This window comes from Salarias fasciatus, chromosome 7 (genome assembly GCF_902148845.1).
Source record: "Salarias fasciatus chromosome 7, fSalaFa1.1, whole genome shotgun sequence".
NCBI lineage: Eukaryota > Metazoa > Chordata > Actinopteri > Blenniiformes > Blenniidae > Salarias > Salarias fasciatus.
In genome coordinates, this window is record NC_043751.1 from 22469296 (window position 1) to 22489719 (window position 20424).

The following is a 20424-nucleotide window of genomic DNA, read 5'->3' on the forward strand; positions in this document are numbered from 1 at the left end:
AATGAAACAACCCCCCCCCCCCCCCCCCGCCTAACTTCCAGTTTTGTTCCAGACAGACGTCTGTGATGTTCGAGCCTTTCCTGATTATGCATGTATTTGTGTCTCGGGCTGTGCCGGGTCGGTTATGAGCTCAGGGAAAATTTGTGTTAAACTAGTTCAGATTTGTTTCATGGGAGAAAAAAATAAAATCATAAAAAGCTTGATGTGTCCTGACTGAGCTATTGTTCTGTTATTGTATTTATTCAAAGCTGACAATATCCTTTCCAACTCCGGTTATTCATCTTCTCTCTGTCAACCCCCTTCTCCCTGTTCTACTTCCAAACAGAGCAGCCTTTATTTGAACCATGATGCTTATTTATCGGCTTCTTTTCAAACCTTCTTGCTTTTCTTTTTTTTAATGGATGCTTTGTCCTTTATTAGATGGTAAAAAATGCACAACTTTCTTTTATAAGTACAATTTGTGCCGCTTCTTCGATTTCCACTCATTAATGAGATCATGCACCTATAATGGCGTTTCTTCGGGCTCCTGTGGGGAATCAGCGCCAATCAGACCTCAGCACATTCGAATCTCTCCATTCAGCAAGACAGAAGTAACTCAAAGCCACAAAAAGAATAGACTGTGAACTATTCCCAAACAAAGTGAGATAATCATTCTGTAATTTAGCACTAAGCTCTCTGTTTTTGCGCTCCCCTGGTAAATTGGAGCTCCTGGGTTTGGCAATTTACACAACCTCATAGGATCGTTCTTTTACATCTAATTGGCTCATGGAGTGAAAACAAGAAAGGGATCATCATCAAGCAAGAGTAATCCTTCCTTCTTACATTTGCAGTCACCTCAGTGCTGATTGATGGAGGGGAATTTATTCCCAAGTGTCTTGTTCAGCTCTGCTCCCCACTTGAAAAGAAACCTCAGTAAAAGGTTTGATTTGAAAAACTCCATGCACTTGATTCCAAAGTTATCATGAGACGAGTTAGTGAGACGTTAATCCTGCTCAGGACACGAGGAACTGAATCGCGGAATCTCACGTAGACATGATGACCCGGTCGGACTTCAGATGGTCTCAAGGAGCCAGAATCGGACCGTGAGGAGCCGTGGGCTGCATGGAGCCCGGTCTGATGATCGCTACTCGTCTACATTTGTAAAGAATCTGGAGCTAAATCGCTATTCGATTCACCAGAAAGGAGACACAGGAAAACAAATCTTCTTTGTCATCAACCAAAATTATATTTTGTATTCCACATAAAACAAATCTGATGCCTTAAAGAGATAATATGTGGCATTTTTCATCTCTGAAAGTTCACCCAGGCTTTCCTGTGAGCTTTGAGGCTGTCTGTGTGAGAGAGTAAACTCTCCAAGGGAAGAAAATGTCCAAAGTCAGACATGATTTGACTCAGTGGGTTGTTGCAGTGTTAACAGAATGACAGATGTTGGTTCTCAGAGTTTCATTTACCACCTCAGCTGGGAAACAGTGAGAGGACAGAAATATTGATGGAGGTGCTTTCTGAAATACCCTGTCGCACCTGACTCTTTGCTCCTTGTGTGGCTGCGGATCGTACGTGAATGACAGATAATTTCACCCAGCGATACTTCAATTTTCAGCCCTCTTGCAGAGCGGTTTACTGTTAGGTTCTCCTGTTTGTATTTGCTGCACGCACTGATGAACGTGTGGGGCAAAGTGTCCGTGCGCGTCGGTATTTCTTTTTAACAAAGCCACTTACATTGCAGGGGTTGATCCAGTCACTGTGAAGATACAAAAGGCTGAACAAACGTAAAAGTTGGTGACTGTTTTTTGTTTGTTTTGTTCTTAACAAGTTCTTGTTCATATGAAAAGTCTCCAAACTACACTTTAAAGAAGCAGTGGAGTTGACGTACCTGAGCGAACGTGGTCGTTCTGCGCATTTGTTTCTGTGAGGCGTCTGCTCTATTTATCTTAGTCTGCCTGTGGATCCCTCTGTGCCCGCCTTTCTACTCCTGTCTCCTAAGCCGAATGCTAATAAATTAACACCTACCCACTGCGCACTGCCTAAGGACTTCTTAAGTACTTCATCACCACAGTTGTTTCTCATTCACTTTTGCGAAAGTGATTTATCAGGCCTCAAGTTTAAGTGGAGTACCTTGTTTCTTTCACTTAAGGGCATCCACCGTTGTGCTCTGTGCCGCTATTTCCTCTCGGCAGAGTTATTATTGGACGGTAGTTGGCTCAGATTTGGCTGCAGATGTCACCGTGTCTGTTCGCTGCATGGCCAATATTTACTGACAGCATTAAATCCTCATTCACCCATTGGTGTGTGTGTGTGTGTGTGTGTGTGTGTGTGTGTGTGTGTGTGTGTGTGTGTGTGTGTGTGTGTGTGTGTGTGTGAATGGCCAATTATCCAATTAGCTTTTGATATTTAACAAACAAGAAATTTCAGTGAGTGTGTTTGTTGTGTCTTTTGGAAATTTCAGAATGCATATGAAGACGAAAGAGGTGCTTTTCAGCTATAAAGAAAAAAAGAAATTCATATGTTGTGAATTTCATCCATCTATGCATACTTATCTACTGTCTCTTGAAGGATCCGTACAGACTCTGGGGCTTTGAAAACAGGCTGGATTGAGATTTCTTGCTAACTTTTGTCGACATATTCAACCGGAGTTGTCAAACTACTTGAATAGATTTCATGTAGGGAAGATTAGTAAAATGATAGTTGGATGACCCTGAGTTTTTGTAACTCCAAGTCTCCCTTTGTTTCAGCACAATAAGGAACATTCATCAAACTGAACTACAGCTGTAATTAAACAGGTGCACCACAGTGAAACGTCTTATTTTCGAAGCCCACATTTTCTCTTAACTTCTGCTGCATCCAAAAATGCAACAGCTTACATCGCACTTGATTTTTCTGTAATTTTTCTGTTTGAAGATGTGAAATCTGCCAGTGTTTCTCTTCAGACTGATGTAATAATAGCAAATCCTCTCTCTCATCAAGAGACACGTCTGCAGCCTCCAGCATGCACTGTTTTTTTTTTGTTTTTTTTTAACCAACCACGTAGTGTGGTTTTGACAGTTTCGATATTTCATTCTCAATGAGGTGACTTTCAGTGCTGTGGTCACAGTGGAGTGCTTCGCCTTAAAGCGATCAGAAACAAAAGCTATTTTACTGGAAATGTGTCACTTTCTTTGTATATCTTACTTTTTGCAGCTTCATCCTGTGGCTGGATTGGAGCCTCTTTCAGGCCGGTTTTGACCCACAAGCCCTTTAGTTTGACACTTTATGCTTCAAATGTTTCCTCAACGACCAAAAACACTGTCTTCTTCACGTACTCAGCAGCATTCAAAGCGTCTCCCGCCTCTGTCACGTTCTGTCACCCACCTGCTCATGCCGTTCATCCAGGTCCTCCATCTTCAATCCTTTCGCCTGATTTGTTTTGTGTCATTTATTTGGCGCGACCTTGAAGTACAGTTGCTTTCATCTGGCTGGCACAACAAGACTTTGACTCCGCAACCTCTGTGTCCTCCAGTGTGTTCATGAATATGGTGAATATGGCTCTACTGTAAAAAGTGACAATGGAGAAGAAAACCAGCTTCAAATTCAATCAGTTTTTTTGACTGCATTTTTTTTTTTTAAACTGAACTTCAGTAACTTCTGGAACAATTCTGAATTTCAGAGAAAATTTACAATCAACCTCATTGAAGTTCATGTAGTCCTGTACCTGCATGCCAGCTGTATGTTTGGCGCTCGTGCTGTTGTGTTTTCCTCGAACTTCTGTGCAGTTTTCATGTAAAACAAGAAATAAAATTGTGTGATTTCCATGTGAGTAACATAAACGTAAATTTTTTGACAGCCATGATTGTGTGTCAGGTAGAAGTCTCCGTATTTACCTGGGTATCTTAAGAAATCTTCAATCCAACTGCCAAAAAAATGAATGAATAAATAAATAAATGACTGCAGCAGACATTAAAATTTATTTACCATCAGTTAGATTTAGTGGTTCTCAACCCAGGCTCTGGGACCCCCTTGGGGTTGCCTGGGAACGCAGGAGGGGCCTGAGGCTGTTCCTGGTCTGTGGCTGTCAAAATTTAATTTGCACATGTCAAAGAAAACGCAGAATAAAACGCTTTCTAGACAAGAAAGCAGATGGGGGACCTGCTGCTGCTTTGGTATCGGGTTGCACAGTGGTGTAGTGGCTCGAACTCCTGCCTCACTTTGAGAAAATCTCTGGTTTGAGTCTGGGGCTGTTTAGGTCCAGCTTGCATGTTCACCTTGAGTGTGAGAGGGCTTTCTAAACGTGGATCAGGTCCAGTGCCCTGAAGCGCGGGACAGAAAACAGATGGATACTTTTTAAGCGTATCTATGTCCCATCGCTTGGCTTCACTGTAATGTTTTGGCACATCGGACAGTGAAGAGGAGCCCAGAGTCTTTCTTGAAGGCGATCTGGTGGGAGAGAGAAAAATAAGAGAGGTTGTGACCGACTGAGGGAGATGATAATGGAGGATATCAAAGGTGTTTTAGACATGTGCAATTCAACAGGGACCAAACGCCAGTGAAAATGTGACTGTGTCTGTGACACCTGCTCTGTAGATGCAGAAATAGAAAAATCTCTGTAATCTGCTCATAGTATTCCCCTGGAAACTAATAGCTTGCCTGCGGTGGCCATAATATCCTTACAAGACGCGAGTTGTACCTTCTGATAGCTTTATCTCCTGTATCCTCCTGCATTGCCAGTATCATGCAATATTCCTTGAGGGAGTGATGCACCTTTGGTAATCAATAGTGAGTGTACTGTGACCTGATTGTACTTTTGGCATGCAGCAGCGGTGTCTCACTTTTTTTTTTTTTTTTTTTTTTTTATCTACAAGCTTGCCTCTCCTGGGGAGTCCCCTGCTGCAACGGGGGCAGATAAAGAGGAGGAGAGGGTGCAGAAATAGCAATATCCTCACACATGGATCGTATCTAACTCAGGATGTCATTTTCTAGAGTTCTTCCTTATGTCCCACAGCACCGGACTGCCTGTAAAGACTCGCAGTAAACTCACATTGGCTGCGCTCGCAGGAGCTCCCGGCGCACACTGGCACACGCCGGAACGGCGCTTGTTTTCACAAGCATACGCGGGCAAACCATCATGGGGATATCAATGGAGTCGAGGACACAGATGGAGTCAATTGAGCTTTTAATGGAGCACCTCCTCTTCCACTGTATGGATAAATAATACAGCAGTCAGCAGATTTAGATCTAATAGATGATACTGACCTTTGTGGGTGGGGAGGATGGAGAGTGAGCAACGGGACAGAGTGAGGCGGAAATTGAGGGAGATGCGGGGGAAGGTGGAGGGAGCGGGGCGGAGGGAGGATACACACAAGTGTCAATATAGAAGCAGGGCGCTCAGACAAAGCATCTTAATCAGAGTGCGACAAAGCGGTGATCAATCACAGGGATGACGATGTAGCAGCAAGTTGCGGAGCCGGAGAGGCCCTGACCTCAGCTGCACTGCAGATGGAGCAGGAGACGGAGGAGACGGGCAGCACGAGCCCTCCGAGACTCCCCTCCTTCGCCGTTATCTTCTTTCTTTGTCTCATCTTTGTCTCTCTATCTCTCCCTCTCGGGTGCATTGTGTCCTCCTCCATCGCTCTGTTTCTCCCTCTTTCCATTTTGATTGCTCTCTGCTGCTTCATCTCTCTTTCTATCTGCCCCTCTTCCTCCCTCCCATCCTTTCTTCCTATATTTCTGTCTGGTACCCACCATCTGTCATTGGTTGTCTTCCTCCGTCACCCCCGCAATTCTCTCCCACTCATTTTCACTCCCTCAATCCAATTCAAGGAGCTTTATTGGCATCATAAGATGAATTTTACTGTCTCTCTGTCTCTCTTTCTGGAACATTTGTCTTCCTATTACTAATCCTCCTCTTTTAACGCCACTCTACAAAACTGTGCTGCGTCCCGTACTGTCTGTGCAGGCTGTGGTCTGTCGGCGTGAGGCCCGGATACACCGTCACATCCATACTGGAGTCAAGGACATGTCTGCTTTACTGCCTCGCTCATGAAACAGGCAGGGTGAAAGCTGCTCACCCCAGTATAGTGGAGGCATGTAAAGGCATAGCGCAATAAACACTCTTCAAAAGTGGCTTCACAGTTTGGAGGCGGCCCTGAAGGGACTTTTATGTATGCAGTGACACCATGTGGAAAAACTTTGCAACAGATTTAAACGTCGTCATGTGACCACGTGCTGCTTATGCTGCAAAAATGAAACACCAAATGGATTTTATCCAATGAGCCTTTAAAGTAAAGCCAATATCTAGATTTAAGCTCTTTGGGAACACCCACCAGAATATAACGGAAACATGTGTGCATGCGCAGAGGCACTTGTGAAAACAAGGGTTCCCACTGGAGTCAATTTCAATTTCATATGCTTGTCTGCATTGCATAAAGTGGACTACTTGAACCCCAAAAGAAGCCTAAGTCCCCCAGGGGTCCCAAGTAGTTGCCCAGTGGGACCCCACCACATATAATAGCAAAAAAAAAAAAGCTCTAATCTATAATTTTCATTGATGTGGCATCACAATTGTGTTCAGATGTACAGGGAAAGCTTGGAGCCGGAGCATCACACATTCTCTAAGAGGTTAAGACTTAAGGCATGATGTGATGGATCGGAGACATCCTGTATCTAATCTCAACGTGTAAGAGCACCTCTCAGACTTTCTAGTAGTTTTCCAAGACAGAAGTCAGCAGTTTTGTCAAAGTGACTTGTCTCTGTATCCAGGAAGTGACGGAGAAGGGCTTAGTGGGGTCGAAACAAGCCAGGGGAGGTCGCCTCTCTCTCTCTCTCTCTCTCTCTCTCTCTCTCTCTCTCTCTCTCTCTCTCTCTCTCTCTCTCTCTCTCTCTCTCTCTCTCCCTCTCTCTCTCAAAAAAAAAGGGGGGGGGGTGTTGTTAGAAGAAACAGATGTGTTGAGTTAGACACCAACAGCTGGAGGTGCACAGGAAGTGGATAGATCTGGCCTTCAATGTAAAATAATCACGTTCCATTAAGACAAATGGATGGATGGATGGATGGATGGATGGATGGATGGATGAACAGTCATTTAAACACATCCGTCAACAAATGCAGGGTAATGATTCTGGATTTACTCATCAATATCCTTCATTCTGAAGCAAACTGCATTGCTGTAACTTCTGAATTAATGGTGAAATCAGTGAAAATGAGAGGTGACAGCTCCGCTTTGATTAGACTTGAAGACATTCATTTGATTTGTTTGGTCCAGTCTGCTGATGAAGTAGCTTTAATTACTGTGTAGATTAATTTTTCCTCCGTAGGTCATGAGAGTAAACTCATTTCAGTTTGGGGGCCACAAACAGCACAGTTTTATCTCTTAAATGTTTGGATTATAACCTTGAATAACAACACACCCATTTTTTTTCTTATTCTTTATTCAACTGCAAAAACTGAAAGCAAAAATAACACACTGAATAAAAGAAACAATTTGAAGGGGGGGGGGGGGGGGGCTTAAATGCTTAAATATAAGTGATATGTCATTTTTTTCTTTTTAGTTCTACACATTTTACAGTAAAAGATGTTTCCATGAATTATTCCAAGTCATCAAGCACACAGCAGTTTATTGTGCTATAATAGATATCATTTGTTTGTGTATTGTTAATTGAAAAGTTTATCTTTTCTCTCTTCACTGATACAGAGAATCATTTAGTGGGATTCCAGGCTTGATCTTTGTGAAATACAAAAGGTTGAAACATTTTTAGATTTTACAGTATTCAACACATTTGCTACGTTATTTTATATACTGGGAGTGAACAGCTGTTATCAAAAATGTTCACAGCTTTTTAACAAATATTAACAGCTTCATTAGCGATATCAAAAGAAAAAAGAAAAAGTTATTTTCAAAGGGGTTCACAGATTTTTTTCAAAATATCCGGAGCAGAGAAACTGTTAAACAGTCTTAGGCTTTTTTAATATTACTACTAGGAGTCAAAAATGTTTTCTTATTTTTTTTAATATAATGATATCAAGTCCAAAAGAGCTTTTCCATATATCCAAAGACGAATAACTGTTTTAAGAATTGTTAACAGGTTGCTTTTTTTTTTATTTTCTTTTGGATATCAAATTAAAATAAAGAAGAAAAAAGCTGCAGTCATGAGTGTTCCCAGCCGTCTTATTGTGAACTCGGCAGCCGGAAGAGGTGCGTCTCCTCCGGGCTCTTGCCTCCTCTCGCTCCCCGGCTGTGGAAGGTGGTCCTACTTGGAGGAAAGAAAAAAAAAAAAACACGCTCCAGAAAAAAAAAAAAAAAAAAAAAAAAGCCACCGACTGGGGCAACTTTGCTTGTTTTTGTTAACACTCCCCTGAAAGTTTAAAACAGTCTCATAGACAGAAGACGACGGAGTCATTTCTTTGGGGCAGACATGGAGCTTTGGTCGAGTTTGTCCTCCGGAGCCAAGTTGGGAAAGAAGGTGAAAATGGAGAGCCCAGCTGAGTGAGAGAGTGGGGTGAGGAGGCTGGCTTTGGGAGTCCTGCCCTGCTGCTAGCGGGCTACTTAGCATGCTCACACTCTCCTTCTCCGGTAAGTCAACAACTCTATTTTAAAAAGTAGTATAAAAAAGTCACTTTTCAAAGCTTTAACGTCAAACTTTGCGGGTCGAAATCGTCGTTGAACTATTATAAAAAGAAACCCTGAAAAAGAGAAAAGCTTCATTCTGTAAGATAACATTGACCTGAGTAAGGCCTTAAAAAAAAACTGTTTTTCTACATGAACTTTATTTACTTTCTCCAGTGTAAAAACTTCCAGCTCCACATTTAAGTGACCATCTGTGACAGTGCTAAAGCATCCTCTTGTTTTCTTGGCCATTTTTAAAACATGTCTGATCAGTTTTGGCTGAGAGTCACACAATCTGGAGTCAGCGCATGAGTCCCAAAGTAATTCTCTGTGTGTATCTAGATTTAACATTTTACTGTTGGTTTGAAAAGCCGGGTAAAGTGTGGCTTCCAGACAGCGGTGTAGTGGTCAGCGCTCTAACCTCAAAGCTTGGTGGAGTTTGCATGTTTCTCCTGTACAAGTCTGGGTAAATGTACATCCCCCATGCACAATCTTATATGTTCAGGTAGAATCATGTCAACTTGACTTGCTTTTTGTGACTCTGAAAATCTCTCAGCTCCCTTTTCAAGTGGCTTCAAGTAAGCCTCAGCCAAGAAAAGAACATGGATCAACTCAATACAGTTTTATTTCTATAGCGCCAAATACAACAGTCATTTCAAGGCACTTTTCATAGAGAAACACCCAACAATTCCACACGTGCAAATATAAGCAATGTTGGAAAAGAGAAATGAGCTTTTAACAGGAAGAAACCTGCAGAACCAGAGTCAGATTTGGAGTCTTTATGTAGAACCAGGCTCAGAGATGACTTTCTGCTGTGCTGGGTGGAGTTAAGGGATAGAGGAAAGAAAGACAGACAGATTGCAGGTAGGGATTCAAACTGTAGTTTGGGTAGGAGTTCTCTGTTCAATTCAACAGAAATAAATCCACTGGCTGGAGAAGGATGGTTGCCTCGTAAACCAGACCCGCCCACTCCTCATCCGCGTTTGGATTTTGAAGATGAGCTCGGATAAGCTTAACTCCAAATCCAAATGAGGATGAGGAGTGAGCGGGTCTGGTTTACGAGGCCAGAAGGACGGGGCAGGAATCTCAGATCACCAACTTCTATTTCCACTGTCATTGATGAAGTGATGATGGGTGAAGCATCTTTGAAAATGTTTAACCTATGCCGAGTTGCTCAGATTCAAATGATATTGGGTCCAGAATACTGTGACCTTAAGTCGGATGAAGAACTTTTCTAGTGTAAGGATGGATGAAGTGATGGACTGACAGTTATTTAATCAGAGATACACAGCTTAGAAACCATGTCTTCACTCAGGGAGATTTATGCTCCTTCCACAAAAATGACACACACATTTTCATCACTTTATTTGGTCCTGAGGGGAAACCAAGACACACTGATCAATATAGACTGAAAAATATCTAACATACTGGGTACATAATGCAACAACATGGTAAATAGTAAATGGACTACACTTATATAGTGCTTTTTATCCTGCATTAACAGAGCCTAAAGTGCTTTACACTGCATTATCATATTCACCCATTCACACACATTCACACTCCAGTGGAGGCGGCTGCCATGCAAGGCGCTCAGTCTGTCCACTGGGGGCTATTTTAGGGTTCAGTGTCTTGCCCAAGGACATGCACACAGGAATCAAACTAACAACTTCCCGATTGTGAGATGACCGCTCTCCCCACTGAACCACAGCCGACCCAAAATGTATACATAAAGGTTATTAAGCCAGCATTATATGTGAATACATTGCAGTGCATCAAGAAATGCTGGAAGCGCAACAGTTTTTAAACCAGGCCTGTAGAAATGAATCAAATCAGTGAAGCCCATATGAAGCATTTCGGTGCAGAGTTTGCATGTTGTCCCTGTGCATGGATATTCTCCTTGTACTCTGATTTCATCCTACAGTCCAAAATTATGCATTTTAGACTGTTTCAGGACTGTTAATGCCATGTTAGCGTGCCATTTTTGAGTGAAAACTGCGAACTTTGGATATGCATAATGGTGCTGAGAGTCTCTGGGAGGTTTAAAGAAAAGTTTCATTTTCAGAATGCAATGTTTTTGCAACACTGAACTCCTTCTCCATGTAAACAGGGTTAAGTCAAATTTTTAGAGCAGGGGTCTCCAACCCTGTTCCAGGAGAGCCCCTATCCAGCATGTTTCCCTTCTTTCCCTGTTTCAACACACCTGCTGGCATCAACAGGCTCGTTACTGGGCTTTGCTCTATGCTTGGTGATTAGAGAATGATTAGATTCAGGTGTGTTGAAGCAGGGAGAGAACAAAGGCCCCATCCACACGAAGCCGAATCCAGGCCAACACTCAAAAATATTTGATCAATTCACCCTGTCATCCACACGAATTCAGCATTCTGTGGATCTGAAACCGAACATTTTTGAAACCACATCCCAGGGTGAACAGATCCGAAAACTGTTGAATCCATTGCTCTGTAATTACTCCTATTTTGGAGCATTTCCTGATACGTTTGCGTCATCGCGCTAAGTCGTAACAAATGCGCTTGCGCACAACACTGTAAACAACAATAACAATGGCGCTGTGCAGTGCAGCAGACGTCCTGCTGAAGACTGAGAGCCTTTTGTTGCTTTTACTGCAAAATATTGCACTCCTTCAGTAACACCGGATACAACAAATCAACATGGAGAATGCCATGCTTCATGTGATTTTTTTTTGTTTGTAAATTGTAAATAACAAACATTATGCCAGGGGGCACACAATAAGCCATCAGTTTCTTACAAACGGTTTAAATTTCTCACAGATACTGATAGTTTTTACAGCCTTTTTGTTTTCAGTCTTTTGAAATTTTTATACAGGAGAGTACAACATTTTTGAAGAGGGTAAATGATGGCTTCTGCCTGCTATATTTTCATTTATGAATAAAGAATTTCGATTTTAGGATTAGTAAATTGACGATAAAAAAATCCGTCCTTCTTGTCCTGTTTTCTGAAGCAACAAAAAAACACATTTTCCCACCTCAAAGTAAAGTCCTTGTATACATTATTAATTACAAAGCGACAGAAATCCTTCCAAAAGATCTTAGAGTCATCACATGTCCAAAGAGGTGTCGAGTTATTTCAGGGTGATTTCCGCAGAAAGAAAGGTTCACATCAATGTCCCTTTTATATTTTGTCATGAAGTGGTTAGCAGGATGCTTCATGTAATGTTGGATCGACCACGAAAAAGATCAGGGCTACTAGGCGGAGGCGCTATGATATTGCTATATATGAAGCGCCACCTAACGGCCTGGCATGTTATTGCAACGTTTCAGCCGTTTTGAAAACAGTCATGTGGACGGTCATAAATATTGAATCAACTCCGTCTTTACAGGCAAACGTTTTTGGAACTATGAGTGTTTTGGCTTCGTGTGGATGGGGCCTAAAACATGCTGGATAGGGGCTCTCCAGGAACAGGGTTGGAGACCCCTGTTTTAGAGCATTGGATAAAAGTGGTGCACATAAGGTGCCTGATGGTTGGATTGCAGTATCACCTTTACAAGACATTATGTCCTGAGCTGCTTCCAGTTTTACATGTATCCAGAACTCAATAAATCAAAATGCAGCACATGAGCAAACGGGTCATCAGTGGGTAGCCATAAAGGTAAGGAATAAATATAGCAGATTGAGAGCAAAGCTGATAAAAAGAGAGTGCCTGTGTGGGAGATTGGGCTTTGTAAGGGAGATGACCTGTCTTTCAGAATGTTGGTTAAGGTGGCGTCAACACACCTATTACTCAGAAAAGGAAGAGATGATCCTGCAGCAGTGCTTCTGTAAAAAAACTCTGTTAAAAAAAAAAAAAGTTTTCTTTGAGGATCCTGTCCAGGTAGAACGGGCACATTCAAGACCTTGGCCAAGAAATGTCAGGGATAGCAACGACTGCGGTAATGGACGAGCCTTTTTGAGTACATAGAGTGTTCGGTCGTCCCAAGACACTTTGGAGGAAATCATTACACCAAGCAGTGTCGGGGGTGAAAATGTGCAAAAAAAGAGTCTGCTGCTGCCTGGAGCTGCATTATATAAGTATATATCTTCCATTGTAAATAACCTGCTCCTGCCATGTTTGTTTTGGGGTATCTACACAAACTTAGGTTCATATTTTATCTTGTGTTTTGCATTTCACAGCTTCCCTCTGCCGTGTGTCTCCAGCCTGCGAGTCTCCAGGGGAGCTGCTTCATCTGTGGCAAGACCGCTGCTGACATTGCAGCTTTTCCCCGATGGATCGAAGTATAGTTGATGATCTTATTTTCCGTTGAACTTCGGCAAGAGACCCAAGGATAACTTTGCATTTCTCCTAAAGGCGCCACGTACTTAGGCTTGTTTTATAGACGCCTTGTGCCCCCGGGGCAAAACCACTCCCCCTCCCCTCCCTGATCAATCATTTTTCTACTGTGAGCATCCGTACTGGCTGTGCTTGTGTAAGCTTCCCTGCATATTGCGCCGGCTGAGATGGGGCCCCAGTAGAGGGTCTTCAACGGGGCTCGAGGTACCTCCTGCCAGCTGACGGTGCAGCCAAGTGTGAGACCCTCTGGTTTGGGCCTGTTGAAGTACCTTGAAAAAGGCAGTTCCCACTTAAAGGACTCGGGACAGAATGTATTCATGAACTCTTGGTGGATTTTCAAAGTGGACTCCGTTGTATTCGTCTGCTGTGCTTGCTGATGCCAGCGCGTTGGGACTCGAGTGGGTGTGATCAGCTTTATTCAAGAGCCCCGGGTCCCGGCGCGGGCGCGGCCTGGATGTTGGATGTCCTGAGCGCGTGGGGTCGGCTGTTGCGGTGATGAGGCAGGGCTCCTGGTGGCCTGTGTGGCTGGCTGGGCAGCGGCCCCGGCTGATGTGATGGGGTGCCGGAACAGCAAGGTCCTCCCTGAGCCTCCAGGGGACGTTCAGTTGGACCTGGTCAAAAAGGTCAGTGAAGAACATTGTGACTGCTCACACCAGCACAAATACACTACTGCCACGATCAACAGTACGCTTCTAATATGATTAAAAGTGTTCATTGATAAAGTGCTGCAAATTAGGATTTTTTTTTTCATCTGTTGATTATTAGTCATTATTACGTGTGCGATCAATGAAACTATGAAGAGTTTCAGCTTCGTTATTAAGGTTCCCCTTTACTTTCACACTGTGCTGTGGTCACATTGATTAGTTGTGAAATGTTAACATGACTCATTTGAGAGACATCTTATAAGACTGCTGTGGACAAGCAGACGGTGACGGTGGTGTCAAATTACAAGCACATGGTGCTGCTGAAAGGTTTTCTTGAAGAATGGAAGAAAACTGCTTTGAGAGAATCTGCACTGAAGAGTTGATATTGTATCAATCAGAATTAATTATTGAAAATACGGCTTCATTATGTTAGACTTCTTTTTTCTGTCCAAAGTTCTGGATTTTGGGAGATTTTTGGGTGAAACAAACTTTTTAAGCCACACAGGAAGTTCAGGAGACGACCCTAAAGAAAGAGGTTATCTGACTTTGAAGTAATCTGATTACTGTTTGTGGATGAAAATCTCAATTTACTGCAAAATTTCCCTTCAACATATTTCTGTTTATGTTTTAATAGTTCACATTAGATGTTGGGAAGGTTTTTAACAAAGGTTATGATGTTGAAGAAAATACCTAAATGACTGAAACACTGTAGATTTTACCTGGCCATTACGCAATCTTCAGGTGACATGTATCTTGTTAAGAGAGGTTACTGAGCAGGGGAAACATAAATCTGTTAACAGAGAAGTAGGCTTATGTTAAAAAGGGATTGAGAATGTAAAGTTTTCTATCAAGATGTACAGAACAAATAGTTTTCTTCTTTAATTTTGACTTGAATTGTTATTGCAAAAGTTGCAATGTAGTTAGAACAGCACTTTCTCAACATCATGGGACACAGCTAGTTATTCTGAGACGTATTAAGATTAAGCAAATTTTGGTCAGCTTGTGATAGTTGATTGTTGACCTGCCATGATGACCTGTATTGTGGTATTTTCCAGGTTGATCCTCCCCCTCCTCCTCAGACTGATATCTATAAGCACTTCATACGAGGGGATGGCACTGGGAGCAAGATGGGTGTGGCTGGTGGAGGAGCTGGAGCGTGTGAAAAGGCCGACTTCGCCTTCCCGCATCAGGCTCAGGCGCAGGCTGCCACTCCCACCGCTTCGGCCCCGCCGCCGAAGGACCCCTCCGAACTGTCGGACCCGCAGCGGAAGAAGGTGGCAAAGTACCGAGCCAAGTTCGACCCCCGGGTCACGGCCAAGTACGACATCAAAGCCCTGATCGGCCGCGGGAGCTTCAGCCGGGTGGTCCGCGTGGAGCACAAGAGCACGCGGCAGCCGTACGCCATCAAGATGATCGAGACCCGCTACCGGGAGGGCAGGGAGGTGTGCGAGTCGGAGCTGTGCGTTCTGCGCCGGGTTCGCCACACTAACATCATCCAGCTGATGGAGGTGTTCGAGACGGCGGAGCGCGTGTACATGGTGATGGAGCTGGCCACCGGAGGAGAGCTCTTCGACCGGATCATCGCCCGCGGCTCCTTCACCGAGCGGGACGCCACGCGGGTGCTGCAGATGGTGCTGGACGGCGTCAAGTACCTCCACACTTTGGGGATCACCCACCGGGACCTGAAGCCCGAGAACCTCCTCTACTACCACCCCGGCGCCGATTCCAAGATCATCATCACCGACTTCGGTCTGGCCAGCAGCAGGAAGAAGGGGGACGAGTGTCTGATGAAGACCACCTGCGGCACGCCCGAGTACATCGCCCCCGAGATCCTGGTGAGGAAGCCCTACACCAACGCCGTGGACATGTGGGCTCTGGGCGTGATATCCTACATCCTGCTGAGTGGGACCATGCCCTTCGAGGACGACAACCGCATGAGGCTCTACCGGCAGATCCTCAAGGGAAAGTACAGCTTCTCTGGAGAGGTGAGGCTATATTTGTAATAGATTCCTCAGTTCTTGATGCTTTGGCAACAGGATTTGCACGTGGCAGGAAAAATATTCAAACGCCACACACTTACTTTTTACTCTTTTGCTTGTCTTCTCTGAATCAGTAAGCTCTCCCTCAAAGCGTGCGCACAATAGTGTGTCCTGTATCTGCGTATACAGTTGGGAAGAATGCTGAGTGGTCAATTCCTTTGTTTCATAGCGTGGGATGTTAATGTTGCCAGCGAGCTTCTCAAAGAGGCCCTCGGTTAATGTTTGCCCCACATACAGCCACTGGAGCGCAAATAATAGCTGAGTAGTTTTGTAATATTTAATGAGAAGCAGTTGAATCATCTCGAGTTTTCCCCGGGATCGCTCCACATTTCTGACATCTCCAGTGTCCTGACAGGTAAGAGAAGGTCGGATCTGACACTTTTAATAATTGAAGTCACTTCCAGGGAAGCCACAGTTTCAGCTGAGGCCCGCACATTCTGAAGCAGAGCTGCAGGATGTTCTCCGAGTTGGTAAATAGAGCTTTTCACTACAGTTGACCGTCATGCTTTTTCAGGGTGATGCAGTGGGCGGTGGGTTAAGCTTGCTGGCTTTGATGCTGCACGAAAGACTGCAGATCTTAAATAAAGGGACAACAGAACAGTTATTATAAATCTTTGGGTGCAGACTAAAACCCAGAAATCAATGCTTTCTCAAAGAACATTCAGTATTTTTTTTTTGTGTGTGTTTAAATAAAAATAAATCTATATTTACGTCAGAAATGGACATTTCCATCATTTCCATGCTCTTTGACATCAGCAGGAACACTGAGCCAGAATATGACTACTGTGGCTACCATTAGTTTGTTTAAACAGTTTCAACACTGCATCACATGTAACAGAAGGTTCCTTACAAGCTCTGCACAGCGGAGATCAACCAGAATATTTCAGGTCTCCTCACCCTCTGCTGACGCGTTGTAGGTTCAATCCAGTGAGTAAACTCCCAAAACCACAAACTGCTCCTGATGGATGGATGGATGAAGGGCCCTGAGTGGCCTTCATCTTCATTCATGCGTGAGTGTGTGCATGCCTTTTACAAATGTTAAGCACTTGATGAAAGCAGTGAAAAAGTGCTTATCTGAGTGAAATTTACCATTTATGATGGTGTCCGTCCTTGAAAGTCCAGGTTTTGATTTCTCTTCGCCCACAAACACCGTGTATTATTTATCAATCAGCAGCGGCTGCCCTCCTGTCTGACCTGAAGTAGATGATTCGAAGCAGATTTTAGGCATCAGATCACAACTGGAGCTGTTGCTTCAAGACTTTTTACACTTATTGAGTTTTGTTTGTAATTCTTTCCAGAGTTGCTCACCTCAGGTATTCGAACTCAGATGCCATCCAGTGTTTAGATCCATTGATTCCAGTTATTTGCACTTTTTTAGTGTGTATTTATGATTGAGGGTTTGATTTGTCTTCATAGTTTTTATTATGCTGTTGGATACTTGCATTAACTTGACTTCCTATCTAATTTCATGATGGCACTGCCATCTAGTGGCTCAAAGGGGAACACTTTAACTTATCTTTAATGAAGGCAGCTGCCTTTGAGCACATTTTATAATTCTGACTGCACAAGATATGCATCGAATATTATTTGACTTCATATTTTGAGACCTAATTCAGAAGTTTAAAGCAACATGCATGAAATGTATTGAATCATCTGCCAGATGTTTTGTTAAAGCTACAATTGTTCTTTTTTTTTTCCCTCCCTTCATAATTTCATTCATTGTACTTGCAGTGATATTGGTTTGCAGTATTTTCATCTTGGCTTGGTGAAGTTTCATGAGAGCTTTAGACAGTCCTTGGAGTGAAATATTCCAATTTCTATCTTCAGGGCCAGAGCAGAGCAGAGGAGGGAATAGGGCCGGCCAGGCTCTATTTTGACACACATATGGGTACATCTGTATTTTCCTAAGAAAGGCCTTTTAGAAAGCCGTATCCTGAGCAGAGGAGCTGCGGTGGAGCCGGCCCGAATGCACTTTCCTCAGGGACACCGGTCTTTACAGCTGTGATAAATAACCTGCACATTTACAGCTGCAGTCAGAGGTGATCACAGCCCAGACATTGTTGTAGGTGGGGGAGAAATGTGTGTTGGAGGGTTATATATGTGTCATGTATCTTTAGCCAGCGCTGGTGATTTACCTGCTGTGTGCCGAGAAGGAGGGGGGTGGGTAGTTTTCTACTGGGAGACCAAAAAACACAGCTGGTTGCCAAGCAGGACATCATGTCCAAACTGTGTGTGTATGTGTGCATGTACGTGTGTGTGTGTGTGTATTCCCAATTCCTGTCTCGGTAGGGGGCCGAGTTTGACTCACTACCAGTCGCTTGCACTAAATAGAGTTCAAATCTCAGTGAGACTCGGCAGCAAGTCGTCCTCATTTGATACAAAACACATGAAATCCTGTTCAGACCAGAAGCTTCCAGAGGGTCCAACAGGAACGACGTCAAGCTAAACAACGGGGTCTGTTGTTGATTGTGACCGTGTTAAAGACTCAGACCTCTAACGCGGGCAGATGACCAAACTTTTTAGAGTTCAGAACTCGGAGTACCATCCACAGCGAGTACAGCACGTCCTGAGCCTCAGGCGTCTGCTGCCATCTGCTGTTCACCCTCCAGAACCAGTTCACCAGCTATTAGTGGTTCAGATGCAACACAGAGTGCAGAGCTTCATGTTGCATCAGCAGCTTTATAAACATTAGTTTTGTGTACACATGTGTAAAAATATAGAAGATTCTTTCCTTAAATTGACACTGCTTAAGTTTAATTTTTTATATCTATCTGCTGGCTGACGCATGTAGCACTCCTCAGCAGATGGAGCTACTAACTTTGATATTGTTTTTTCACAAGTAAAGACAAGAACAATATCAAATAAGAAAGTCAACTGAAACATAGACTAATGCTTTGCTTTTTCTTTGTGTCCAGCCGTGGCCCAGCGTGTCCAACCTGGCCAAAGACTTCGTGGAGCGGATCCTGACGGTGGACCCCAGCGAGCGGCTCACGGCCGGCCAGGCCCTCAAGCACCCCTGGATCGTCAGCATGGCGGCGGCGTCCTCCATGAAGAACCTGCAGCGCTGCATCTCCCAGAACCTGCTGAAGCGCGCCTCGTCGCGCTGCCACAGCACCAAGTCGGCGCAGTCCACGCGCTCCAGCCGCTCCACCAAGTCCAACAAGGCCCGCCGCGTGCGGGAGAAGGAGCTGCGCGAGCTGAACCGCCGCTATCAGCAGCAGTACAACGGCTGAACTCTCACGGTGAAGAGTCGCCCAACTTCTGCGGCACCGCGTTTCCCAGAACAGTGCCGAGCCGCGAAGGTTACGTCATCTCTCCATCCATTCCTTCACTTTGTTTTTTTTTTTTTTTAAATTCCTTCAACCTGGATGGTGCCTTCCACTTCTTTTCCTCGTGTTCTTTCAATCCCTGTGTCGCTACGTATTTATTTATTATTGTTGTCGTGATTATTAGTCTTCTTACAAACGGTCACTGGATAATGACCTTCCACAAGGATCTGTTGAGCAGAGTTCTGGATGCTGACATTTCTACCAAAAAAAAAGAAAAAAGAATGGATTCTTTACAGGAGGAACCAAAAAAAAAAAAAAAACAACTCTTCCCTCCTTGATTCATTTCTGATGGGGAAAAAAACAAATTGCTGTGAATTTCTTGTTGTACTATTTGTGCGGACCGTGTCTTCAGATGTGGGGAATCATATCACACTGCTCTATAATTGCACCCTCCACGGCCAAAATGAAGGCGTGTTCCTGTCGTCTAAGCTTTCCCGATCTTGCCATTATTTCTCCGTTTGTGCTCTAAAAACCGGTTTGAATGATTGTGAAGCTGTTTGGTTGTCTGTGTTTAAACCTGAATGTGTCGTGTTTGGTGAAAACAAGCCCCATGTCCGGAGCGCCAGTGATTCTACTTCCTGTTACTGCAGTAATTCGTTGTGCTGCTGCAGAATGTAGCCATCAAGTTTCCTGTTGGTTACAACGGCACATCTTTCTTTGTTGTTGGAGCAGAAATCCTGAAGAGGGAAGACTTTACACAATTTAAATAATCTTAACTCAGTTTGTTACAGTTTGATCCAGGATACTTTCTGCTTTCCTTACTAAATGTTTTCATTAATATAGAAGCAGTAATGGTTCAGGATCACAGCACAGCTTCTTCACCAGACACTTCATCGAAAACAGGAAAAGCTCGATGCACTTAAATGTCTCTCTGAGGTTTGAAGATTTGAAATTAAGATCCTACAGTTTATATAACAAACTTATGATATTTTAAAATAAAATAACCTCCCTGTGTGTAGATTGATGCCTGTTGTTCCAAAAAAGCCATGGTAAATTAAATTTCCACAACTTTCCACGGTGAAAGTGAGAAAACAGCAAGTTGCTTCAGTGGACTCTCAAATCTTTATCGGAAGTCTGAGATAAACACCTTTCCCATTTCATTACCCTGTGTCTACCGGCTCACGAGTCGTGTCACTCCTTTAGTTTGAAGAGTTTTTACCAGAAAATGTATAAACTAATGTAATATCATTTCTCTTTGTCTTTATAAGTGCAATACGTCATGTTTTCGTCTTTATAAATAATCAGCCAAAAGTGTTAAACGGTTAAATCAGAACATTTTGGACGTTTTTAATGGGAGTGAACCTCATGTTCAGCCCTACTGCTCATCCCACAGATGCATACAATTTGCTTACAATTTGGCAGCATATTTCTGTGTGATAAAATAAACCGAGCTCGGCTCTTGTATATGATTTATTTCCATGAATTCAGTGATGTGTGATAACACTTTCAAATCCAACACCATCCTGCCGGAAAAGGGCCCGAAAAAGTGAAAAAAACTTTAATTTTAATGAGAAAAAAAACCCAGAACATTTTTGA

At 43.5% G+C, this 20424-nt stretch overlaps 1 protein-coding gene across 1 annotated transcript; it reads left to right on the forward strand.

Moving 5' to 3' along the window:
* The first annotated feature begins 8267 nt into the window (after nt 1-8267).
* pskh1 (protein serine kinase H1) lies at nt 8268-20400 on the forward strand. Its single transcript, XM_030095920.1, has 4 exons — nt 8268-8540; nt 12720-13499; nt 14576-15505; nt 18475-20400. Exons 2-4 carry the CDS (start codon nt 13431-13433, stop codon nt 18790-18792), a joined length of 1317 nt encoding a protein of 438 aa, XP_029951780.1. The 5' UTR covers nt 8268-8540; nt 12720-13430; the 3' UTR covers nt 18793-20400.
* The last annotated feature ends 24 nt before the right edge of the window (nt 20401-20424 follow it).